At 38.3% G+C, this 27352-nt stretch overlaps 1 protein-coding gene across 5 annotated transcripts in view; it reads right to left on the bottom strand.

Moving 5' to 3' along the window:
- The window catches only part of Avl9 (AVL9 cell migration associated), a 107775-nt gene that overhangs the window by 48178 nt on the left and 32245 nt on the right, over positions 1-27352 (bottom strand). For 2 of the 5 annotated variants that reach the window (XM_026401580.2, XM_026401577.2), the window contains exons 11-15: positions 23079-23213; positions 21389-21608; positions 17813-17930; positions 14506-14559; positions 13917-14005 (exon numbers count right to left, since the gene is read on the bottom strand). In XM_026401580.2, the coding sequence (XP_026257365.1) occupies positions 13917-14005; positions 14506-14559; positions 17813-17930; positions 21389-21608; positions 23079-23213 (616 nt within the window). Of the gene's footprint in view, positions 1-1724; positions 1771-5481; positions 5679-5815; positions 10616-13916; positions 14006-14505; positions 14560-17812; positions 17931-21388; positions 21609-23078; positions 23214-27352 lie in introns of those variants that run through there. The other 3 variants (XM_026401579.2, XM_026401578.2, XM_026401576.2) reach the window with 3 other exon arrangements.

Raw genomic sequence — 27352 nt, 5'->3', positions numbered from 1 at the left:
AAATTCTAAGGATAAACCTCAGATGTTCAAAATAATTAACTGCACTGAAACTTTGAGTCTCAAAGTGAGGAATCTGTCACCAATGGAAAAACACACCTTAAAGATTATTATATACAAAAGATTTAAAAATTCCAGTCCTGTTGGCCTTGTGATAAAGTGGTGACACACACAAAAATACTCAATTCATCTTTGTCTTGAAACTCTACCTGGGACTTTCCATCTGCATTTTGTGAGAGTGAATGACGTATTGGGGGCACAGAGGCTTTGGTTTCTAAATGGATAATCTTGCACAAAGAACCAATTCAGGACACAGTAGCCAGGGACAGTGTAACTGAACCTGTCCTGAAGCTTCTAGGAAGCGCTTGCTCCATGACTGTTTTCTAGGGCAGGTGGAAAGGCTACTGGTGCATTCTCGGCTGTCCTGCTTCTGACTTAAGCTCTCCCCATAGCAAGTACAATTTTTCTGTTAAATGTTATCAGGAAAAAAATAATCGGTGGATTGAATTGCATACAAATGAGAATCCTGGTGTTACTTGCAAATGGACTTTTTGCACACACACACACACACACACACACACACACACAACCTAGTCCCTGCTTGTAAAATACACAATGGATAAGTGAGTTTTCTCCCAGTCTGAACGCATCAGCACCGTAGCGGTGCTGTGCATCTCGGGCGCTTTGCTCTATCAGAGTGACTGAAGCAGATGCTCAAGTGTCCTCCTGGCCCTGGGACCCCACAGCCACAATCATCTCACAAGGACTTTTCATGACCACCACCCGGCTCTCCTGAGCTAACCTCTGGTGAAATCAGAGGCAATGTTTTCACAGTGGCTGGTTTTTGACCAAAGGCTGTGCCCCAATTTTTGTTCTTGGGCTTATCGTGTTGGAGGCACATGTGATCTAAAGTGAGAGGGAAGCTGCGAAACTGGGCCAGCGAGGCAGGGCCCGGGGTGGCGGCTGAGTCCAGAGGTGAGGCAGGTGGAGGCAGCGGGCCCAGCTCCTGGATGTGCTTTCTAAAATGCCACTTGCCCCCGGGGGAATGTCCCGGTGTCCCTGTTACCCTTAGACCAAGTTCACGCTCTTTCACAGGCTGTTGGGGCTCTCCTCACTCTGACCCGCCTTGTCTTCTGGCCTCATCTCTTGCCTGACCCTCCTTGCTGCCCTGGTTCCAGCCACACCAAAGAACACTGGGTTTCCAAGCCACGCTGCTTCCAAGCCTTCCCTGGCTGTTCTCAGCCCTGGGGCCCTTCACATCTCTTGACTTCCCACCTCACCCTTAAAGCTCTCAGCCTGAGGAAGAGGTAAGCATTTGTTGGCCCCCATGGTGTGCTGGCTCAGCACCCTGGTTCACAACCCAGCACATTCTACCCTCTGCTGACTGCCCACCTTGGACCAGCAAGCTCCACGAGGGTCAGGAACTGTGCATGTGCCATGTAGTATGTGTGGTATACAGTAGGCACTCACATACTGCACAAGGAAGGCAGGGCTTAAAATAGTGTGAGGAACTCAGGTTAGTCTAATGAGTGACTTCCAGTGCAAATAAACAGCCAAAGACTGTGAATCTTGGATCTCGGGGAGGGGGGGGATGGGGTCAGGGGATGAGGGGTGAGGTGGTGTCACTGTCTCTGGGGCAGGGTTAAAGGTCCTTCAGGTTTGTGGTTCTCCAGGACAGTTCTGTAAACACTGGACATTTATGTGATTGTTTGTTTGGTGGGGACCCAAACAGGTAACTCTTCCCCTGAGATCAGGCAATGCTCTGCTCAGGCCCTGTAACAAAATGAGAAGAATATGGACAAATTATATGAGTAAAACCTTAGTTAATATTAAAAATTTTTTTTATGGGTACAATATCTTTATTTATTTTTATGTGGTGCTGGGTATTGAACCTAGTACCTTACATGTGCAAGACAAGTGCTCTACCACTGAGCTACAGCCCCAGCCCCCTTAGTTAATATTTTTAAAAATATTTGTTTTAGTAGTCAATGGACCTATATCTTATTTATATGTGGTGCTGAGAATCAAACCTAGTGCCTTATATGCTAGGCAAATGCTCTACTCCTGAGCCACAACCCCATTCTAGAATATTTAATTACTACTACTATAAGCTTTTTTTTTTTTTTTTTTTGGTCCTGGGAATTGAACCCAGGGCTTTGTGCATTCGAGGCAAGCCAATATTCTCATAACCTTGAGGTAAAGAAGTTTTTTTTTTTTTGGGGGGGGAAGGGGGGTCCTGGGGATTGAACTCAGGGACACTTGACCACTGAGCCACATCCCCAGCCCTATTTTGTATTTTATTTAGATACAGTTGCTTAGTGCCTTGCTTTTGCTGAGGCTGACTTTGAACTTGTGATCCTCCTGCCTCAACCTCCCAAGCTGCTGGGATTACAGGTGTGCATAACTGTGCCTGGCCTGGGTTTTTTGAATAAGATTAAAAAAATTCCTAAACCTAAGTAAATAAATTTGACTACATTAAGAAACCTAACCACCAGAAGATGTCACTATTGAAGATAAGTCACAGAATGAGTCTCTAGCAACACACATAAATTGATAGACAGTATCCAGAAAACACACATTACACACATGCACACTTTCATACTTGAGTGTGCTAATCGTTTTGATTTGTCATCTCCAAAATGCTACTGAAACTCAATCCCCAAAGTAATAGCATTAAGAGGTGTGGTTGGGGCTGGGGTTGTAGCTCAGCGGTACAGCGCTCATCTAGCACGTGTGAGGCCCTGGGTTCGATCCTTAGTACCACATAAAAACAAATGAAAAAATAAAGATATTGTGTCCAGTTATAACTAAAGAATAAATATTAAAAAAGAGGTGTGGCCTTTAGGTGACTGGATTAGGTGCCCTTATGAAAGGGCTTGACAGGGAGTTTAGTCCCTTTTTCATTTCTCTTGTCCCTTGTGCCATGGTAGGACAGTGTTCCTCCCTTCAGAGGATACAGAAACAAGGTGTCATCTTATAAGAGGAAACCAGTTTTTTCCAGAAGTTGAAACTGCCAGTGCCTTGATTGTGGACTCCTGGCTTCCAGACTGCGGAAGAAGTTTCTGTTCTATCAATTAGCCAGTCTTAGATATTTTGTTAGAGCAGCAAACCTACAACAATGTGTGTGTGTGTGTGTGTGTGTGTGTGTGTGTGTGTGTGTAAACTCATGCATATGAGAAATAGAAAATCTATTAGAAAAATGGATAGATGACTTCAAGAGGCATTTTGCAAAAGTGGAAATCTAAATGGATGAAAGTTTCCAACCTTAGTAGTACTCATGGAAATGTAAGTTAAAACCTACAATGGAATACCCACCAGAAGGGCAAAAATGTACAAGTCTGATATCAAGTGATAGAAACAATATGGAGCAACGGGAATTCTCATACCCTGCTGGGTGGAAATGGTAGCACCACTTTTTAAAAATCAAGTTGGCATTAACTGAAGTTGAAGATGTGCATCTTTGCAGAGGTGTGATTCCCCTCCTACAGTTATACCCTGGAGAAATGGGCACAGGCACAGAGGGACACGCACACATGAGCATGGTCAGAGCAGTCCTGCTTTCACATCAGCCTCAACCTCAAGCAGCTCAAGTCTGCCTACAGCTGACTGGACATCCGGTGGCAGAGCTGTAAATTGGAACAGAATTAGAAAGTAATAGGAGAATGATCTCAAAACCCCAAATTCAACAGAAAATGATGCAAATGGTATGATTCCACGTGTAAAGTTTAGAACCAGGCAAAAGCAGACCGTATTCTTTGGAACAAACATAGGAATCATTACCATATAAGTTAGAATGCTAAATGAATGATTTGGAGGAAGAAGGAATGATTTAGACAGCTGGTGGGCTTTTTAGGTGCTGGTAATATCTTCCTTAACTGAATTATGCTTGCATGAATTTCTACTTTGTATTTATTGTACTGTATGTATATTTTATGCTTTTCTACGTGTATTTCATGCTTAAGTTGTCCTACTGATTGTAAATCTCTAAGACAGGGAAGCATTTTATTTAGTGCTCAATAAATGCCGAATCCATGATTCACAGTAGTTGGAAAGACTAATGAAGGAGGTAGGCTGGAGCTGGTCTTTGACTAACGTGTATAAAGGGTTCTCTCCATAATGCTTCACCAACAACTAGAAGGGTGGAAAAGCAACCACAGTGGTGATGGCCAAGGCTTCTGTTGGCCAGGGGGCTCGTGCAGTCAGGGCATCAGTGTTGAAGAAGCTATTAAGTCCAGGGTCCCACACTAGGCACTCAGGGTTCATCACACAGGAACTGGTGGCCTTTTCATTTAGCAGCAAAGTTGCTTTGGGGCCAGCAAGCAGTTTCTAACTCTCCATTATGGAAATTCCCAAACACATTAAAAAGCAGAGTAATCTAATGGGCCCCTCACTCAACTTTAGCCATGACCAACATTTCATCAAGTGGCTTTTGTCATTTTTCTATGGTTCCAGTCCACATTTATGTGTTCCAGGAGTGTAGCCCAGTTCACTGAAGGATAAAACATACATTGAAAAATATTAGAGAGCTAATTTTTTTTTGGCAGTACTGATAATTGAACACAGGGGTTCTTTACCACTGAGATATCCCCAGCCTGTTTTGATACAGGGTTTCAAGTTGGCAAAGTTGGCCTCAAACTTGAGATCCTCCTGCCTCCTGAGTTGCTGGTATTACAGGCATGTACCACCAAGCCCAGGGAATTCTAATTTGTGTGTCATGTTAGGATACCTAAAGGCGGGTGTTCATAGGATCAAGAACAAAGAACACATCCACCGATCTGCTGCCCCACTTGATCTATCCAACTCTGTGATCATGCAGAGTGTATCTGCACGCACCAGATGAGGATTTGCTGATGATTTAGTTGGACAGGTCATTTCTAACACAGTGTGCTTCCCCGACCCTGCAAGATTATCTCAAGCCGTAAAGTCCTTCATGAAGTGTTTCTTGGAAAGAAGTGGTTCCAAAATCATGCTCCTTTCAAATGCTACCAGATTCAGTTACTGCAAAAGGTAGCTCTTTCCTGGGTAGTGATGGGGACCCTGTCTGAGTAGGTAATCAGATAGGGAAGGATGCCAGTAGGGCCAAGCTCTACCCCTCGAGTCCTCCCATCAGCTCCAGGGCTCTCATGGTCCATGTCAAAGAACACTGGTGGTTTCGACTTAACCCTGTACCATCACTCAGAGAAGCACACATTCTCAGCCGCAAGGACCTTTGCTGCTTCTATGATGCACATCACAAAGCCCCAGTTTGTAGAAGAGTTGTAAGGGCTCCACAGAACATGGACATATATATGAGAATGTACTAGAGTTCTTAGGGAAATGTTAAGGGATATTTTGAAGCTTAGCAGTCCAGGTGGAAAAGTGGGCTGCCTCAGGACAGCATCCCACTCCTCTGGGGCTGTCAGTAATGTGACATGTCATTATCACATTAAAGACTTCTTTGGTACTTTGTGCAGTATTGAGCAGTCAGTGTTCCGCAGAAGCCATGGGGAGGTCACCACCTTGAAAGCTGAGGCGCTCCCTCCTGTGAGCAATGTCAGAATGAGGCATTAAATGAGCAATGAGTCCTTTGGTTCATCTGTGTGCTGGTTAGTAAATGAAGCTGGCACTGCGTCCTACCGGAGGCACACCAGGAATAAGAGGGCCACAGGCAGGGCGTGTCTAGGAGGACAGGTCAAGTACCACTGTATGCAAGACAAACAGGATAATTTTATTCTCATTTTTTTCTTAAAATAAAGATACAATAGAAGTTTTACAATTCAATATGATTAGACTTGATTTATAATTTTAATACTTTTTTTAAAAAAAAAAAGTTGCAACAGAAACAAAGAACAAGTACAAATTATAAATCTTCTAGAGCAAGGAGAAACTACCTTTCTGATCAAAACATGTAGCACAGCTAAACTTCCTTAGAAAACTTTTTAAACTTTTCTAAATTAAACATTCTTAGAAACTGTTTGTGGAAAGCCTTTCATCTCAAATATCTAAACTATTTTTATAACCACTAAGTGCCTTTACTAACTCATTGATCAAATGCTTCCTAAATTTAGGAACCAATGACCAAATAAAACATATAAGTCTCGATCTTATTTCCAGCTATAAAATATTAATATCTTAAGAAAAAAACCCAAAATATTTTCTAAGCACAGAAGCTTTCTGAAAACTTCAATGACCTTTTCTGGCTCAGTACCTGACTGAAATGTTCAAATGTTTATATTGCACACAAAAAAATTTGAGCAGCATACTACATGTGTGTGAGAAGCTGATGAAAAATAAGATTGGAAAAACCCCCTAAACTATTACATTTACATGATTTAAATATATAGTCTCTATATCTTTAATTAGTTTAAGTAAAAAGGTAAACTTCTGAACAGCACAGAAATACAAACATATTTAGAGTTTTACAAAATATATCCAACCCCTTAGACATGCACAATCTCTTTGGAGTTGCCACAGAAGGGAGCTTGTTTCTTCTCAATAATGAAAGCAGGAAGTTACGTGTACAAAGTCATTCATATGAAAAGAAAGTCATTCATATGAAAAGAACAAAGATGCACATTCCTTTTCTTTGTCTTTGACAAATATTTATGGAATGTTGGGAATTATGGAAGAACAATTCCAATGTTATGAAGCCTGAAGATTGGAATGAGAAAACTCCGAGTGGCACATTACATGCTGCATGGGATGACAATCACCTTGAGTGACCAGGGCAGTGTTCTCTGTCATGTTTAAAAGGTACCAACGGATGGGTGGAAGTCATGAATGCATGCCATCTCTGACCAAAGACTCAGAGCACGCCAATGTCGATGCCATTTCAAGAGTCCCAAGGAATGCCCAATAGGGTTACAGTTCACAGACCACTTTTGGCTCCTCTCCACACTGGAGAGGCAGCAGACATTTTTCTGTGGTTAAGGATTGGGACACTGGCCCTTATAGCATTTAAGAGCTCTCAAACTTACCACTAGCACTGGTGAGAAGAGGACCACTGGCTAAGTTCCACAAAACTTTTCTCCACAGAACATATTAACAAAACTTGCCTGCTAGGAAGATTATGCCATAGTTTCATTTAGAAATTTGTTACTAGCAGATTAAATTGTAACTTCTAAAAAAATTCTTATGTTAGCAGATTAAATACTGCTCTCAAAATACTTTCATTCAGATTCTAAGTGTCTGTTCCTCAGTCATGCAACCATATCTCACTTCTCTTTCTTCCTCATTTGCTTTCTCCTTAGTTATCCAAAGGAAATTAATCTGAACAACATTAAATGACTATTAGATAGAACTTGGAAAGCAGGATATGGTTGAGGAAGTGAGGTCATATCTCTGGTTTGCTGCCAAAGATAAGTGCTGCAATATATTAAAGTGAAAGTAGATAAGAATTCTTTAGGGCTTGGGAGCTAGTGAATCACTAAAGGATTTGGGGATACACTATTCATACTGGTCACATGAGCCAAACACATACACAAAATCATTCTAAGCCTTTGCAACATGCAACTTTTTCTATTCATCTAGCCCACAGACAGTGTTAGATCTCCCTGTCTTACCTATGCTGTTGTTATTGTAGTGCCTTGTAGGAATATACTAGGGTTTTCCTCAAACAGTACTTTAAGTCACATGGACAGCAGCGAAACCACATCCCGCTAGATACAGTCTGTGTGTTTGCACACCTGAGAATAGCCGGCTGACTCTAGCTCCTCAGGCCTAGTTACAAACACTCAGTTCTTAAACATAAAAGACTTGGTATTCACTGGAGAAAGTATAGCCACCAACAGATACACCTTTTATTAGTGTGATGTCAAAAAATGGTCCCAGTGGCCTCTCATGTCTCACAAAATCAGTGTCTGCAGGGGGGCTAGCCACTTAGCTGGAGTCTGGAATGCAATTAGGTGGGCTCCCAGGACAGGGGCCAGGCTTCCTGCCCTCAATATGCTGTGAACTTAGGGATCTTCCTGAGAATATAATGACCTATGAGCCTTGAAAACTCCAGTATCTCCTAGAACCTAAAGGAAAGTGTGGGTATGGTCTTCTGACCATTTTTGATTAAAATTCTATTTTCTGAGATATTTGTTAAGTGATCACTTAAGAGTCAGACCCTTAACATGCAACATTAATTGAATGTCCAATTAAAATATACATTCAATTGAGGAACAGGTGATACTAAAGCAAAGTTAAACTTCATGTAACTATTTTTACTTTAGTAGTTTTCAAAACATGGGTTGGACTGCTTTTGGATGGGAGATGGAAGTTTACCCCCATCATGCAAACCTGGCACAAACTAGAGGAACCAGTATCTTGCTGGCTGACCCTTCACAAGGCTCTCGGCTCCTGGCATGTGACCTGGCAGTTGAGAAGTAACAACTGAACATGAATATACCATCATGTTCCAACTAATGATGTGGCCTTGAAATGAGATCTTAGAATGAATTCTTTATAGTCTCAGTACAACAGTGACTAAAGTACCTTTTAAGGTTTTGTTTGGTATTATTTTCTTATCTTCAAATATTTCCTGAGGTTAATTTTTCTGGCTAACATGAAATAATGAAGTTCTCACATTAAGCCCCTCAATTTATCATCATTGAATTCTCAAGTTTTTTCTGGGGGGGTGGGGAGGGGAAGGGGTATGGGTATTGAACCCAGGGATGCTTTACCATTGAGCCACATCCCCAGTCTTTTTTATTTTTGAGACAGGGTCTTGCCAAGTTGCTCAGGCCAGCCTCCAACTTGCGATTCTTCTGCCTCAGCCTCCCAAGTCACTGTGATTATAGGTATGTGCCACTGCACCTGGCTGAATTCTTGAGTTGTTATGCTCCAACATAAATATGCTTTTAGATTTATAAGACTTGAGTAGCACAAATTGGTAAATTTAGGGATATTTAGATTATGCCTCCATGTTCATTTCCCATGCCTTACGAGGATTTACTTTATAAACAAACACTTCAAAAGGGATAAATCAAATATAATCAGTGTCCTTAATTAGATCCCATATTTCCCCAATACTTCCCGTATCATATGTAGACTATACTTACAATGAATTTCCAAGTGTCCTTTGCTACTGAGAAGGCAATCTGTTCCCCATAAGCACTCCCTGAGAACATCATTCAAGTTCCCTTGCAAAACAAATGAACTGAGCAGGCAAACACCTGAGCTCTAGCTGTATACAGATAGTTAGCAGGCAGCACATGCATGCTCGTGGCAACCTAAAATCAGACATCCTTATGAAATAGTGACTGAGGGAATGGCTGTAGTTTTTTTTTCCCCTGCCTCTTGCTTTCCTAAGTTGAGATTTCTATTTAATATTTATGACTCATTTTATTTTTCTCTTAAAAACACTTTTAGAAGGGAGCAGGGACTGACTACAAGAGGACTGTCAAGGAACTGGGAAGGCCAAGTGCCTTGAAAAGCTTTATGAAGAATACCCGGTTGGGGAATGCAGCTCAGTGGTGGAGCACTCACCCAGCAGGTGTGAGGCCCAAGGTTCCATCTCCAGCAGTGCCAACATAAAACAACAAAAAACAAAACCAAACCAAACCAAACCCCACCCCAAAACAAAACAAAGCTAAGAGAAAAAAACCTGTCTAGGTCTGTCAATGGAAAACTATTCAAAAGAAGAAATAGAAGGCACAAACTTTGGATTAAAAAAAAAAAAATAAAGGCAGTAACTTGACTAGGGTTGATGGAAGCAACACATTGGTCTTGGAGAGCACTGCCCCACACACATTCATGTCAAACTGCTCCAACACCACGGTCACCGTCACTATGTTAGTTCTCTGCATATTCTCTGGCTCGCTTAGGAAGAGGACAAGAGGACGGGAACACAGTGACACTCCTGGCTGCTTCAAAGCAAGTTCGTCAGGAAGGAACAAATTAAAAAACCGAAAACGACACCCTAACCTCAGAACTTCCCCTTCTGACATTCACAGTTCTGGGAAGAAATGATTTGATAAATGTGTTTTGTGGGTAGAAAAAACAAACCAAAAATCATCCTCTAACTCAGGAAAACAAAGGCTGGACTGTGTGGCCTTTTAACTTTATAAACACATTTTAGGGTTAACTTTAGAGAAATTAAAATAATAGTATAACTTAATTTTAGCAAATATAAATTAAAATGGCCATCTAGATATTCAAATAGCAAAATAGAACAAAATATACATAAGTAAAAACTTTTCTAAAGTAAACAAATGTACATCTCAGAATTCATTAGATGTTCATTGTGTGTTCACTGTGTTTTAATCAGGCTCAGAATGAAATAAAATGAAATAAAAGTAGTCAATTTAAACCCCAACCTGGAGTCAATTTAAACCCCAAGCCCATTCCTGCCATGGATGTGATTTCATCTTTTTAGCATCCAGTGGTCTTCATTTAGAAAAAGTGCAACTGTCCATGTAAACAGTTCTACGTCTCAGTCCCCTGCTGTGGACCCAGGGCCAGTGAAGGAGAGGTTGGGAGCAGCAGATGGACAGGAGCACTTAACACCTAAGAGAGCCATGCAGCCTCTGCTACCAGCCTCAGGGCTTCCCATCGGGGGGCTCGGGGAGACTCTGGGGGGCAGATGTGGTGAAGGTAGAAAGCCATGAAGACATAGCTGTCCTTGCACTGGAAAAAGCTCCTCCAACTGACTGACCTGGGTGGAATGACAAGGATAAACAAGGAAAAATGTCAGCGAGAGAATAATGCTCATTAATAAAGTCAACTCACTGGACGCCAATTAGGAAAATAACCATTTACATTTCTGGTTTCAAAACAATCCCTCTCCATATGGGAATATCTTATAGGAAACTGGATGATTTTTTTTTGTGTATAGGAGTCCACTCTTGCATTTGAAAGATGGACAGGAGCACCTAACACCTAAAAGAGCCATGCAGCCTCTGCTACCAGCCTGTTTATCAACCTGTTTAATGCAGTATTAATATCAACACTGGCTGTGCATCAGAATTATTTGGAGAGCCTAAAAAGTAAAAAGTGCTCTCATACCTTAAATATTGAGTTGATTATTGATAATAACCTAATCAGGATAGAGTGGTTAGGTTGTCTTAGGGAAATTTGCTTTTTATAAGTTAACACTGTGTTACATTCACCAACTATAGAGCTCTATCTACCTGAAAAGTTGATACTAACATGAAATTATTTAAGTTGAATCACATTCTGAGAAAGGGGAATGCAGAAGAGAATTGGCCTTTGAATGGATGAATTTATTAATTGGTACTGGGATTAAACCCTGGGGTACTTAACCACTGAGCCACATTATCAGCCCTTTTTGGTAATTTATTTAGATACAGGGTCTTGCTGAGTTATTTCGGGCCTTGCTAAGTTGCTGAGGCTGGCTTTGAACTTGTGATCCTCCTGCCTCAGCCTTTCAAGCCACTAAGATTACAGGTGTGCACCGTCATGCTTGGTTTGGACTTATTATTATTAGCAGTGGCATCACTAAAAATCAAGTACAATAGCTGAGTGTGGTAGCACACGTCTGTAATCCCAGCAACTCAGCAGGCTAAGGAAGGAGGATCATAAATTCAAGGTCAGCCTATCAAGATCCTGTCTTAAAAATAGAAAAGAACTGGGGATGTAGCTCAGTGGTAGAGCATTGCCTAGAATGCATGAAGAACCTGGGTTTAATCCCCAGTACCACAAAAACAAAACAAAACAAAGTGAACCTGTACTACAGCTATAAGTCCTGTGTTTATCTTTTTTTATTTTTAGTTGTAGTTGGACATGACAATTTTATTTTATTTATTTATGTTTTGATGTGATGCTGATAATCAAACCCAAGGCCTTGCTAGGCAAGTGCTCTACCACCGAGCCACAACCCCAGCCCCTATGTTTATCTTTTAAAATGAGCCTGTGGAGTTCTTTCACTGTCCTTCTAGGGATATAGGATGTTGGAACTATAAGGATCTTAACATGGAGCTTTTGAACTGTTTAGTAAGGGTCAGTTAACCTTTCTCAGGAACTAAGAAATGAGAGATGCTCTACTTGTATGACAAAGCAAATGAAGCAAAACATAATTGGCAAGTCAGAGATAAACTGAGTTCCTTTTACTATTACAATGCTTCTAAGTTTGAAATTAAAAAAGGTTAAAAGTATAGAAAAGGAATGAGAAATAACTTTAGAATAGTTACGGAACAATCTTCAAAATATTTTAAATGCCTGGGCACAGCGGCGCACACCCGTAATCTCAGCTACTTGACAAGCTAAAGCAAGACAATCACAAGTTCAAGCATAACTTGGGCAATTTAGTGAGATCCTATCTCAAAATAAAGGAGCTGGGGATGTACCTCATTGGCAAAGCACCGCTTAGCATGCATGAGGCCCTAGATTAGATTCCCAGGACTCCCCCGCCAATTTTTTCTTTAATTTAATTTTTATCAAGATAAGGTTTGGTCATGTAGCTTGAGTTGGTCTCAAATTCTTGGATTAAGTGATCCTTCCATATAACTGGGACTATAGGTATGTGCCAATGTGCCTGTCTACCAACATTTTTTTAAAAGCTTACCAGGACAGTAAGGATGAATCACTGACCTGAGGTCCTGGTCATGAATTATACTTTGATCTCAGTCAACATATAATTTTTTTTTTTTAAGTGAAAAAAGCTAGGTGCAGAATTATATACTTAGCATGCTATTATCTGTCTGGCTTTGGTATCTGGGTCAATAACAGCCTTAGTTCAATGCACTATTTTCTGAAAGATTTTGTGTAAAACTAGTATTACTTCTTCCTTATATTTTTGATAGAATTCAATGTGAAGCCATATAGGTCAAGATTAAATTTAAAACCTGTGGCAAAGTTTTAAATTTTAAGTTCAATTTTTCTACTAGATATATAAAGTTATTCAGATTTTCTGTTTTTTATTGCATCAGTTTTGATAATTTGAGTCTTTCAAAGAATCTGTATATTTCATCTATGTTGTCAAATTTGTTGACATAGAAATGTTCACAATGTTCCTTTATTTCTAATTTCTGTAAGATCTATAGTGATGTACCATTCTTCATTCTAATATTGGTTATTTGTGTCTTCTCCTTCTCTTTCTCTTTTTTTGGTACTGGGAATTGAACTCAGTGGTGCTCTACCACTGAGCCACATCCCCAGCCCTTTTTATTTTTTATTTTGAGATAGGGTCTTGCTAAGTTGCTAAGGGCCCTGATAAGTAGCTGAGGTTGACCTTGAACTTGCAATTTTCCTGCCTCAGCCTCCCAAGTTGCTGGGATTATATGCTACTGTGCCTGGCATTTCTTCTTCTTTTTATCAATCTATAAAGGCTTTATAAATGTCTTTGATCTATTTTTTTCTTTTTTTTTGGTACCAGAGATTGAACCCAGGGGTGCTTAACCACTGAGCCACATCCTCAGCCCATTAAGTATTTTATTTAGAGACAGGGTCTCACTGAGTTGCTTAGGGCTTTGTTAAGCTGCTGAGGCTGGCTTTGAACTCAAAATCCTCCTGTCTCATCCTCCCGAGCCACTGGGATTACAGGCATGTGCCACCATGCCCAGCAATATCGTTGATCTTTAGCAACAACAAAAAACTTCAACCTTTAGTTTCATTAATTTTCTTTGTCATGTGATACTACATCAGAAGATAGCAGCTCCTAATGTCCATTTTATTTTGAGTCTCTGCTATTTATAAAGAACTGTGGACATCTCAGGGAATGGTGCAAAACACTCTGGTGAAGTTTTGACCCTGGTGGCAGAATAGTGATCTCATTAGAAAATTTTGTCACTACCCATCAGATATGTGAAATTAATGAATCCTATATTATCTGGTGTGATAAGAACTTTTTTAAATAGGTAAGATGAAAATTTGAAACCCCTTTTGTATTATTGTAATATGTAGTTCTCAAAAACTCTGTGTTTTTATCAATTACATATTGAGGGCAGAAAATAGAAATGTACAACTCCAATCTGTTCCTGGTTAAAGGCATGCCTTACCAACAGCTTTTCCTGTTTGTACAACATTCCGGCTAGTTGTGACCATGACGTTTCCAATTTTTTTGCCACGTTCACTATTCTGAACAGAACTGAGTAAGAGAGACAAGTGTTAAGTACAATTTAAAAAAATCTCACACATGCACACATACATTCATCACTCTATAACCATACCAAGTTAGAATTATTAAGAAGCTAAAATTATTCATTATTTGTTATAAAATCTATTAACCATTTAAGTGCAAATTTTCAGAATATACTGAAAGATTTAGATGAAACAAACAAACAAAAAGGTGAAGACATAAGGATGTGTAGTTAAATCTCCTAGATAGATGTGGTTTGCCAAAGGTACTTCACCAAAATAAGAATGGCAAATCCTATTATTAGGATTAACCTCCCTCTCTATCATGGAACAAAAGTATTTTTACTTTGAAATATACACACTGCCAAGCTAGACAATGTTATGCATATATTTGGTTACTATTTAAAGCACAGTTTATCAAGCAGAAAAATAAAATTCCTAATTAACAATGAAACACATGGCATAAATTTCAAGCAAAAGAGTTTTCCCCATATTTTTTGGGGTACTCACTGAGAGAATCTTAACTTCATGTCTGATACTGAGTACTGGCCTTGAAATGGATGGCTGTAAAACAAAGAGTTACCATATACACAAAAATTAGTAAACTTCTCAAGGGTGACATAACTGGGTCATAGCTTTCTATTAACACTATGAGATTCTAAAGAGATTACTCAAACCCTCTTGAGTTTTAGTTTCCTCCCTTGTTAAATGTGTGTGTTTGTGTGTGTGTGTGTGTGTGTGTGTGTGTGTGTTTGTGTGTACGTGCGTTTGGGAGAATGGGCAGTTATATTATTGTACCCTGATATTCTGAATTATTTGGTCTGGGTTAGGCTCAAGCATCAACATTTATTTTTTTTCTTTAATTTAATTTTATCAAGATAGGGTTGGCCATGTTGTTCGGGTAGGTCTCAAATTCCAAGATTAAGTGATCCCATAGAGCTGTGCCTGCCCATCAACATTTTTTAAAAGCTCACCAGGACAGTAAAGGTGAGTCACTGACTTGAGGCCCTGGTCATGAATTATACCTTGATCCCGGTCAACTTATAAATATGTGCTACTGGTCATGAGAGGTAGGTGGACCAGCAAAAATCCATACTTTGTTAAAAAAGCAATTAAATATGCAGGTCTTGCTGGAAATGGTGGCACACGCCTATAATCCCAGCAGCTCAGGAGGCTGAAGCAGGAGGATCTTGAGTTCAAAGCCAGCCTCAGCAGTTTATCGAGGCCCTAAGCAACTCAGTGAGACCCTGTCTCTGTGGTTAAGTGCCCGGGTTCACACCCTGATACCAAAAAAAAAAAAAAAAAAAAAGAAAAGCAGGTCTTCAAAATGGTACTATATTATTAAAACAAACCGGGAGGCTGAGGCAGGAGGATCACTTGAGCCCAAGAGTTTAGGGCCAGCTTGGGAAACACAGCAAAACCCTTTCTCAACAAACAAAAACAAAAATAAAACCCCAAACACACATCTTGACTACAGTCAGACTATGAACGAATAGGTCAAGAAATCCAAATCTTTGTGCTGGGGCTGTAGTTCAGTGGCAGAGTGCTTGCCTAGCATGTGTGAGGCACTGGGTTTGATCCTCAGCACCACATAAACAAATAAAATAAAGGCATTCTGTCCATCTACAATTATAAAATATATTTAAAAAAAAGAAATCCAAATCCTTACCTCATATTCAGGGGTTCCTCTGTCAAAGTCTAACAAAACATAACCCTGGTAAATTCTTACTCATGCAAACTAGGCAACATCCCCAGCCTTCCATAGCTGCTCATTAAGTGCTATTTAAAAAATGGCAATGAATTGCTCTGGGTCAAATTAAGCATATGTAACTCTTCCTCCAGAAAAATTCTGAATTCCTGAATCACAAGACTGAAAAACCGTGGAGATCACATAGTCATTCTTTCTGTTCCTGGAAGGCTGTATTTTAGGAATGAAATGTGCCCTTGGCTTATTGAAAATGGCCTTTTCTAATCTTTAGAAGTTGAAAAGGGTTTCACAGATAACAAAAATTACAATTAGTTTGGAGTATTTCTAAATTATACTTAAAGACTATCACTTTTCTTTCTTGTTCCTCTTTTTTTTTTTTTTTTTTTTGATGGTGTTGGAGATGGAACCCAGGGCCTCACTCATGCTAGACAAACCAAACCACTACCACTGAGCTGCACCCCAGCTCCCATTTCTTGTTTTTAATGTGGTAAAAATATTGAAAATCTGCTATCTTGACCATACAATTACCCTAGTTAATAAATCTTTCTTCAGCCTCCTCTCAACTTACATAACTTTAAAATTTTATTTACAGTCCTTTAAAACTTACTCCAAGTAAACTCACTCTCATGGACCTGCATTACAGTCTGCAGTGCTGGTTCAAGATGAAGGCACTAGCAGCAGTAACTAAACTCTTACAGTTCATTATGTTAACTAAATGATAACTAAACCCACATTAGCACCAAACCTATTAATTTTTCTTGATAGAGACATTTTTCCCCAAACTCTTCTACATCACTTTACCCCCACACACTTCCCCAGGTCACTACCGCTTAAATATCTGGGTGTGTGTGCAGGGGTGTCCTTTTTAGGACCATTTAAATCACATCCTTAATTAAATAAAATTAAACCTTGCTCCCAAGTAGGATGGCAGTCAGTACAAAGTTGACCTTTGTGAATTTTTTTTTTTTTTTTTTTTTTGGTACTGGGGATTAAACCTGGGTCCTAGGGGTGTTTTACCACTGAGCTATATCCCCAGTTCTTTTTATTTTGAGACAGGGATTTGCTAAATTGCTGAGGTTGGACCTAAACTTGTGATCCTCTTCCCTCAACTTCCTGAGTTGCTGGGATTACATATGTGAGCCACCATGCCTATCCTTTTTTTTTTTTTTTTAAGTACTGGGGATTTTTCTGCAATACTGGAGAACCCAAGGTCTCACACATGTGTCCATTTCTTACCAAGAAGTAAAAGTTTAAAATGCACAAACATACACACATATAAAACCAGTCAGGTATGCTTATATCATTAAAGACAACATCATTTAAATCTTTTAAACATAAGTTCCCAGCATGTATGAATTATATCAATCGATCTCCTAGGATTCTACTCTGTTGTATTCACACCCAAATGTTATTTCATAACTGTATCACTCCACAGTATATCTTTTATGCCTACATGGGATAGTTTGTCCAGTCAATATTTAGTATTGTGGCAGGTATTAAATTTTGTTGCATTTTAGAATCTCAGATATTTCCTTCTAAACTTAGTCTTGTTTGCTCACTCAGCTGAAGTACAGCTCTAGGGAAAGTGAGAGAAGATCATTATGTTCTGAGCATTACCATGTCAAGAACTTCCACTATGACCACATCAATGCTGGAGAAATGTTAATCCTTCCAATAATATCTTGTGTTTTTTGTACAAAGACTTTGAATATGAAAGCAGTTTTTAAGCTGCTTCTCTGTATGTAGGTTTTTTTGATTTTTTTTTTTTTTTTTTTTTTTGGTGCAGGTATCAGGAATTGAACTCAGTGGTGCTCTACCATTGAGTTACATCTCCAGCCCTTTTCATTTTTTGTTTTGAGACAGGGTCTTACTAAATTGCACTGGCTGGCCTTGAACTTTTTTATCTTCTTGCTTTAGCATTCCTGGTTGGGTGAGGTATGCCCTGGGATCACAGGTGTATACCACTTCTATGAGCTTTTTAATAAACTATTTAATGTGATTCTTGAAGATATTCACAACATCAAAATTAAGACATAGTTTTCTTTGTATAGGGCATACTTAGTAAAGAAACCATTTTATGTACTATCAGTCTTCAGAGGATGTGCTTACTTTGGATTTATTTCTGCAAGTGCTGGATGCTTGTTGCTGTTCCATACTCTGTAGTTGTGAGTATTCTTCCATGCTGTAACAAAAGTTGTCCCATAGTCCGATATTATCTTTTCATTATCTGTCAAGTAAATATTTGAAAGAAGTTGATCCTGTCTGTAGCCTTTCACAATGTGAAGATTAACAACCATAAAGGGTGAAGGAATGGCTTTATCCCCCACTCCCCCAACTTGTTTTGGGAGATAGCCTACCAGATGTCAGGAAACTTGGGTCTAGTTCCAGAATCCTGTTAAGAAGCTATGTGGTCTTTGACAAGTCACTTAATCCCTCAGAACTTCATTTTCCTAACTGGAAAATAAGAGGGTTGAGCCAGATATTTTCCAAGGTTCCTTACAACTCCAAAATGTTTCCCTGTTCTCTTTACTTACTATTACAAGGACAGCATTATTTATTAAACAAAAACTATCTATTTGATTGTGAATAAACATACTGGTTTATACATATGGATAAGGCAGTTAGGATATCTTTCTTTGCATAAATGTTATTTTTCTACAAAAATAAGGTGACTACATATATTAGTTCTTTTTAAAACATATTTTTAGTTGTAGATAGACACATTTCCTTTTTTTGTGCAAGGCAAGAGTTCTACCACTGAGCTAATACTTAAAAATAATATAAATGGGGATTTTCATACTTAATGCTCAAAGTTTTCAAAGCAGAGCATTTCTTCCACTTGGGAGAACAGAAAACGGAGAACATATTCAAATGGCTATTGCTTTATGTATTAACTGCATGTTTTTTGCTGTGAAGGTAAAATACAAGTACCTTCTGTTGCTAGAAAAAGAAGAGTAGGAGATAGGAGGCTCCATTTGCAGTATTAAGGTTTTTTTTTTTTTTTTTTTGGCAGGAGGGTACTGGGGATTAAACTCAGGGGCACTCAGCCACTTAGCACATCCCCAGCCCCATTTTGTATTTTATTTAGAGACAGGGTCTCACTGACTTGCTTAGCACCTCGATTTTGCTGAGCTGGCTTTGAACTCATCATCTTCCTGCCTCAGCCTCCTGAACTTCAGGGATTATAAAGGTAGTGTTCTAAGAATATATTCCTCAAGCAGCTCATTGGGCTCAATTTGCTCTCTTCCTTGATAAGACCTGGGCCTGAGCCAGACTGTTGGGCTGAAATTCTAGCTGTTTCACTCAAAACAGAGCAGGGAGGAAGAGCATGAGAAGAAGATTACCATTAAATAGGGATGAGAGATGCATGGGAATGGGAGAGAGAAGGGGAATCACACGGAAGATGGAAGGAGACCCCCACTGTTATGCAAAATTACATATAAGATGGTGTGAGGAAGAAAAAAAAAGAGAGAGAGAGAAGAGTGTCATAGAGTGGGTAGAGAGAGGTGATGGGAGGGGAAAGGAGGGGAGTGGGGAATAGGAAGGGTAGAAGAATACAATAGACACTAATATGGCTGTATGTATAAACGTGGCTATAAAACCAATGTGATACTGCAATCTGTACACGTGGAAAAAAAGGAATTCATACCCCACTTGAATCAAATGTATGATATGTCAAGATCATTGTAATGTTTTGAGCAACTAATAAAAAAAAAAAAAAAGAAATTCTAGCTGTTTCTTACCAGATGTATGAACCAGCTATTCAACTCTTTCTGCCTCATTCTGTCTTGCATACAATGCGGGGGTTGGGGGTTGGGAGGGTGAGGAAAAAAGGTATCTACCTCCAGGATTCTTTTTTAAAATTTTTAATTTTTAAAAATTTTTTATTTTTAGGTGGACACACAATATCTTTATTTTACATTTATTTGGTGCTGAGGATCAAACTCAGTGCCTCATGCATGCTAGGCAAGCACTCTACCACTGAGCCACAAACCCAGGCCGTGCCCCCCCCCGCCCCCCCCTCCAGAATTCTTATGAGGATGAAATGAATTATTACATGGAAAATGCTATACACATTAAATGTTTTTTAAAAAGTTAGCTAATTCTATTATTCAGTGTTTTACTGCCCCCTGGGAAAATATGTTTAAAAGTTAAACTAATTACTCTGGAAGCCAAGGGACTGGTAGAGACTAGTAAAGACTGAGATTCATTCTAGATTACTGGGTTACAAGATTTAATTTTAGTGTTTCAGCTGCTACATTTATAGAGGCAGCAGACAATTAAAAGCATCCCACTGACCAATAAGGATTTTTTAATTTGCTTTCCTTTACAAATGAAGACCATGCCTGGACTTAAGACTCCATATATTAGAGGGTGATATGGATAGGAAAGACAGTGGAAAGAATCTGACCTAACTTTCCTAGGTACATATATGAATATATCACAGTGAATCCCACCATAATTTTAACAAAATGAACTTTACTGCCATGTATAACTAAAAAGAATCAATTAAAAAAAAAACTCTATATATCCTATGTGTGAAGAACTGGCTTAGGAAAAGGTGGTACAATATTGATTAAAAAAATTACTGTCACAATAATGTGAATGTACTTAATGACACTGTGGAAATGTACATTAAAAGATGATTAAGATGATAAATTTTGTGTTATATGTATTTCATGAGAATTTAAAAAAAATAGTGGTAGAGATAACTGAAGGAGACAGAAAACTCAAGCTCAACATTTTTTTTTTTTGTACTGAAGACTGAACCCAGGGGCACTTAACCACTGAGCCATATCCCTAGCCTTTTTTAAAAAAATTTTTTTTATTTAGAGACAGGGTCTCACTGAGTTGTTTGAGGCCTCGTTAAGTTGCTGAGGCTGGCTCAGCCTCCTGAGCTGCTGGGATTACAGACCTGCGACACTGCACCTGGCTTCAATAGTCTTTTAATAACAAGAAATATAGTGAATAGTTGCCAAATGTCCAAGGTGGAAAAGTTCATGTCAGACTTCTACTCCACTGTATGTATATGTTTTTTCCTAAGTGGAATGAGATAGTTTTAACACTGCATTTATATTTAAATCATTTTAATCATTAATAGGAATAAATATTATTTCTTACAATGGGGTATACATTTGAAGGTTTAATTATCCAGAATGTTATTTTTCACACAAGAATGATGAAGATCAGTATTTACTGTCTTCATATAAGCTCATGCTTCTACTACAAAGAAAAATTTAGTTTCAGAACACGTTTAAAGGGATTTATTTTTTGCAAAAGGACTACCAAAAATACCAGAGGCACCAGGTCTGATATGCACATCTGTAATCCCAGCTAATTGGGAGGCTAAGGTGGGAGGACCACTGGATCCCATGAGTTCAAGACCAGTTGAGCCAACAGTAAGACCCATCTCAAAAAAAAAAAAAAAAAAAAAAAAAAAAAAATCCCTAAAATACCACCATAAAGCCCACATCCAAATATATATATACACACATGGATTAAAAAGGTCTTAAAGATAAAATATTCAAATATTAATAGTAGTTATCTCTATATAAAGGAGTAACAGGTAATTTTCTATAACAAATATGTATTTCTTGTGCAATTCAGAATATCATATATGTTACAACATGAAAAATTACAAAAAAAAAAAAAAAAAGGGTGACTGTGTGCTAAGTGGTTTCTTACCTAACTGCAATGTAGCAGCCAGCAGGGCATGGATATAGACTGCAAACTGGGCCCGGATCCATTCGTCACCTCCCTCCCAGCCAGTGCCATCCAGGAAGACGTCATCTCGGTTTTCAGTCACGTGCTTCACCAGGTAATCAGCAAATCTTAGGTCTGCAGTGGTTGGGTTAAGTAGCTTCCTGAGTTCTGGATCATGGATTTGGATCAGAGCTTCTTCTACCTACAGGATGCCCAGGTATAAGTCAGAATCTGGGCATTCATGCAGATATTCGTGCCACACTTAAAAAACTACTGGGAAGTTGGAACTAGAAATAAAAATATATGAATAATAGCATTCTCAATTGGTGACTCTAAAAATGTGCCAGGTTTTTATACTGGAGCTTTTTTCTTTTTGTGTTTAAAAATACTCATTTTCTGTTTTTAGGAAATACATGCATAAATATACTATACTGAATTATAAAAGTAATTCATGTTGTTTCTAAATATTTTTGAATAATAGAGATACCTATATAATAAAATTACCTTTATTTCACTATAGAAATGAACTTAAGTATAATTCCTCAAAAGTCTTCCTTTTAAGTGCATACTTCAGAATATCTTTTATTATGTAATACTTGATATAAAAAGAAGTTTTTGTGTAACTTATACATTGGTTTTCTTTTTTGAAAAAATATTTATTATTTTTTAGTTGTAGTTGGACAAAATACCTTTATTTCACTTATTTATTTTTATGTGGTGCTGAGGCCCCAGGGTCTCGCACTTGCGAGGTGGGCGCTCTACCATTGAGCCACAACCCCAGCCCCTACATTGGTTTTCAAATAGAAATAATAAAACAAATAATCAAGAAGCTGCCAACCAACTTCTGTACTACAATATAACCAACAATGCTGAAGCAACTCTGGTCCTCCTGTCCATATCCAATGGTCTTGAACAGTGTACAACTTTGTTTCCTTTCCAAATTTGGGATCATAATAAATATGATTTCAATCATGGCTTTTTCAAGTATTATTGTTGTTCTCCCATGAAGCAAGTAGTTTCCATCATTAACTCCAAAAACTTTTAACGTGTCTAAAATTTCTTTTCCTTAAAATTACTTCAATTGTAAAGTTAAAAAAAGATTTAAATTTTATATACTGATAAAATGTCAAATCTCTATTCTTAACTTTAAAAAATATTTATTTTTTAGTTGTAGCTGGACACAATATTTTATTTATTTATTTTTATGCAGTGCTGAGGATAGAACCCAGGGATTCGCACATGCTAGGCAAGCACTCTACCGCTGAGCCTTAACCTCAGCCCCCTTAACTTTCTTTTTAGAATCAAGAGCATATTAATAAGGCTAGAAAGGTTTAAATTATTTGAACAATAAACACATTTTAGTCATAGATCCAAAATGCTTAGGTTGGAATCCTGACTTGATCACTTATTAGCTGTTTGACACCTGCAAGACACTTATCTTTCAGTTCCTCAGCTCATGCAAGTGTAATCCATAGACAGTAACAACACCTATATCTCACAGAGTAGTTTTGTAATATAATTAGATCAGTTAACAGCAAGTGCCTAGGATGCCTGGCATACAGTAAGCAATCACTATCTTTACTAGTGTTGTTGTTATACCTTTAAAATTACGTTTAAGAAAGGAACAAAGGGATCAGTAGGCCAAGTATACCCACTTAGATATACAACGTACTTCCACAATGGCATCACTGAGGTGTTTTTGTTGTCGAAAAAGGATGTTAGTAGCTCCAGCAACAAATCCCCGAACGGTGACATCAGAGAGAAGATGATGCTGCTGCAATGCCATGTAGGGCAAGCACAGATATCCCTGTGGATCATAAGAGTAATAGGAAATATCAGAAAAATAAAGAACAGCTGCCTTTCTTTTCAAGCTAACAGCAGGAAAGCTAACAGTAAAAGAAATGCCTATTGCTCCCTGCCTGTCTCTATATCTGCTAACCTTTGACTCACTAAAATAATATTCCAGGGGAATCTTCACTCTTGACTGCAATATATCCAGTTACTGATTAGCTAATCTTCTTCATGAGGGGTTAAATATTGGCAAGGTGGTTAACATGAAGGTTGTCTTACTTGATCACTTTGTTCCTGGTTCAATTTAAAAGCCTCTCTAGTAATTAACAAATTGAATTTTATAATTCAGGAAATGAAGTACTAAGCCCATTAAAAAAGTATGTTGTTTAATAGAAAGCTGTTAGAAATTTAAAAATACATGTATCTGCATGTAAACACTGAGTACTATTACAAGAATACCACATTATTTTATTATCCTATTAAAATCATGCAGGACTGGAGCTGGGGCTCAGTGGTAGAGTGCCTGTCTAGTAACAGGAGGGCCTGGGTTTGATTCCCAGAACCAGCCCCCTTCCCCAAAAAAATCATGCAAAAATGTAAAAATACTTGCTGCTATTTAAAGCAAAAATGACACTGGCAGTAGTTGTGTATTTAACTGGCTTCCATTTGAATTGTATTTGAAATAGCACTTCTTTGATAATTACAGTTCAATTGCTAAACTTTAAATAGGCATTAAGTATACGAAAAACAAATAAGACCCCATACTTCCTGAGAATAAAGGTACGAACACTGGAATGACTGACTGAAGAAGGATATGAAATTTCTGCTTAATGATTCTAAACAGAATAGTTTTCAACATGTGGTTTCACTTGTGCATGAAGCCAGGAGGACAGACTTGTTGAGCCCATGAAGTTGTTTTCAGTCTCAAGTTCTGTAAGTTTTCTACCTCTCATCACTTTTTAAACACTAAATTAGTTATTTGGGTGATATGCCAGATATAACTTGATTGTACCATGAAACAAATCTAAAGAGAGGAGATACATCTTTTATAACTTCATATTCTTCACTACATCTGTATCTGACAGATGGTTGTTAAGCAGTTACTATGGGAGAGAAGAGTTCCAGAAGTTGGAATATAGGCCTAATGACTTGGTTTTATTCTTATTCTTGACAATGTCTTTGATGCTCAATAAAACCCTAACTATACAACCAGCAAAACAGATCAATGTCTATGTATAGAGATGTTTATAATGCTTCTCAATCCAGATCTGTTGGGACTGAAGGCTGAAAGGACCTGTGCCCTCATTCAGAACCACTCAGACAAAATAGGTGGTTTGGGGCTCATGCTTCATGCTTGAGCTGTGTGCCGTGCATTTAAAAGAAATGGTACCTCCTACCCCCACAAATGCCTATTTCCAAACAAAACCTCTACAATACTGAATGTTCCTTACACTTGATGTGATCCCTACAGAATACCTGCTTCCCAGTTAGGACTGAGACTCTTGATAAAGGTACTCTCAGAACTGTCAATTATCACCAAAGATTTACACAGCAAAATAGCAGTAAGAGAACTTACATTTCATAATCAATTCTGTTAGGGAAGAAAGGTCTATTATCAACAGTGGGATTCTTGGCTAAGTCAATAACAGTATCAAAACTAAGAAGTAGGTTTTTATTTTTTCTTCTTTAAATAGGCAGTTGGAGATATAGTTCAATGGGAGAACAGTTGCTTTGCATGGGTTTGATCCCTAGCACCACAAAAAAGAGGAAAAAAAGGAGTTATAAGCTTTTAAAAAATGTATTTCAAAAACATTCTTTAGATGGGCATGGTGGTAGATGCCTGTGATCTTAATGACTTGGGAGGCTGAGGCAGGAGGATTATAAATTCAAGGCCAGGCTGGGCAACTTAGTGATATCCTGAAAAAACAAACAAAAGCACCCCCAAAACCAAAAACAACAAAAACTTTTAAAAATAATAAATATATAAACCCTTTGGCCCAGCGTTCTGCCTCCTGTAATTTATTCTACAGATAAACCTACTCATGTGTGGTATTCCATTTATGAAGTTACTGTGACATTATATAAACACATAGGAATCCTAACTGTTCAAGAATAAAGGACTAAAATAAATGTTCAGCCATATAGAGAAACACACTGCAGCCATAGAAAGTGATGAAGTTCATCTTTAAGGAATATCATGCAAAGGAAATTAAAGCGCAGAAAAACAGTCATAGTCAGTTAACACTTGGTAAAAAGGGAGGAGATAAATCTATGCATTGTTTTTTTTTTGAACCCAGAGGCCCATGCATGCCCAGTCCTTGAGCACTCACTGAGCTACATCTCCAGCCCCACTGCAGTTAAATTTTTTTTTTATTCGAGACAGGGACTTGCTAAGTTGTCCAGGCTGGCCTCAAACTTGTAATCCTTCTGTCTCAGTCTCCTGAGTAGCTGGGATTATAGGCTGTGCCACTGTGCCTACTTCTATGCATTTCTTTATGCATAAAATATCTCCAGAAGGAGATGTAAGACAATGATACCATTGACTACTATTGTAAAGGGCAGCTGGATAGCAGGAATGAAATGGAAGGAAGACTTCTTAAAAAATCCTTTTTATTTTCTTTTTGATGCTGGTGATTCAATCCAGGGCCTAGTGCGTGCTTAACACACTCTTCTCCTGGGCGATACCCCAGCCTATAGAGACTTTATTATAGATGCTTTGAAATCTTTAACTACTGAACTATGTGGGAGTATTACATATTTATCACATTGTTTAAAATGATATTTTGAAGCAGTTTTAAAATTGTGCCATTACTTTTAATGATGATCAATTCAGTGTAAATCTTAGAAACCTTAATGTATGGTGGTAGCAAAAGTGCAGTTCCTTTTACATAAAGCAGCCTCCATATCCAAGCCCACTCCTGGTTTCCTACTTTTTAAGGACACTTTAACTTCCATATGTGAAACTGCAGTATAAAATAGTAAAAACAAAACAAAAAACACTAAGAAAATCACCAAGCAAACATCACTAAGATAAAAAGTCACCATGTACACATCACTGAGCTATTTACATATCTATGTTCACAGCAGCATTATTCACAACAGGCAAGAGGTAGAAGCAATCTAACTATCCGTTGATGAATGAACAAATGAATAAAGAAAGTCAGGCATATTTATACCATGGAATATTATTCAGCCTTAAATAGGAAGGAAGTCCTATCACATTCTTCAACATGGATGAATCTTGAGGAGGTTAAGCTAAGTGCAATAAGCCAGTCACAAGTAGACAAATACTGTATGATTCTACTTATATGAGGGAGCTAAAGATGTCAAATTCATAGAAATTTAAAGAATGGTAGATGTCAGGGACTGGGAGGAATAGAAAATGGAGAGTTATTTAATGGGCACAGTTTCAGTTTTATAAGATAAAATTTTGGAAATCTGTAGCACAAAAATGTGAATACAGTTAATTTTACTGAATAACTATATACTTAAAATTAGTAAAGATGGTAAATCTGATTTTTTTTAACTACAATTGAGCAACAAAGTAAAAAACACATTTCAATTTAGTAACTCTGGTGGCACTAAGAGTTCATCTAAAGAGCTGGGAAAGCATACTGTGCTTTTTTTTTTTAAGAATATTTTTTGGGGCTGGGGATGTGGTTCAAGCGGTAGTGCGCTCGCCTGGCGTGCGTGCGGCCTGGGTTCGATCCTCAGCACCACATACAAACAAAGATGTTGTGTCCGCCAAAATACTAAAAAATAAATATTAAAAAAATTCTCTCTCTCTCTAAAAAAAAAAAAGAATATTTTTTAGTTATTTTGTACCTTGATTTGATTCATTTATTTATATGCGGTGCTGAGGATTGAACCCAGTGCCTCACACGTATGGGGCAGGTGCTCTACCACTGAGCCACAACTCCAGCCCCACAATGTGATTTTTTCATGCGACATGGAAAAAGTAAAGATATGACTGGAAATAACAGCTGTTTTCTCATCTTTTCTCTTGTTAGGGTCAGTAAGCATGTTCATGAACTAGAAACTTCCATACTGTAAAGATTCCAATTCTCTCCAAAATTATCTACCGAAAATCTCAATCTACATGAGTGAGGATTCAGTAAGTCGATTCTAAAACTGTTGTGGAAATGTAAAGGGCAA

Source organism: Urocitellus parryii, chromosome 3, assembly GCF_045843805.1.
Source record: "Urocitellus parryii isolate mUroPar1 chromosome 3, mUroPar1.hap1, whole genome shotgun sequence".
In the NCBI taxonomy this organism is placed as follows: Eukaryota; Metazoa; Chordata; class Mammalia; order Rodentia; family Sciuridae; genus Urocitellus; species Urocitellus parryii.
Note: the sequence above shows the minus strand (reverse complement) of the source record. Positions and strands in the feature narration are given on the sequence as shown.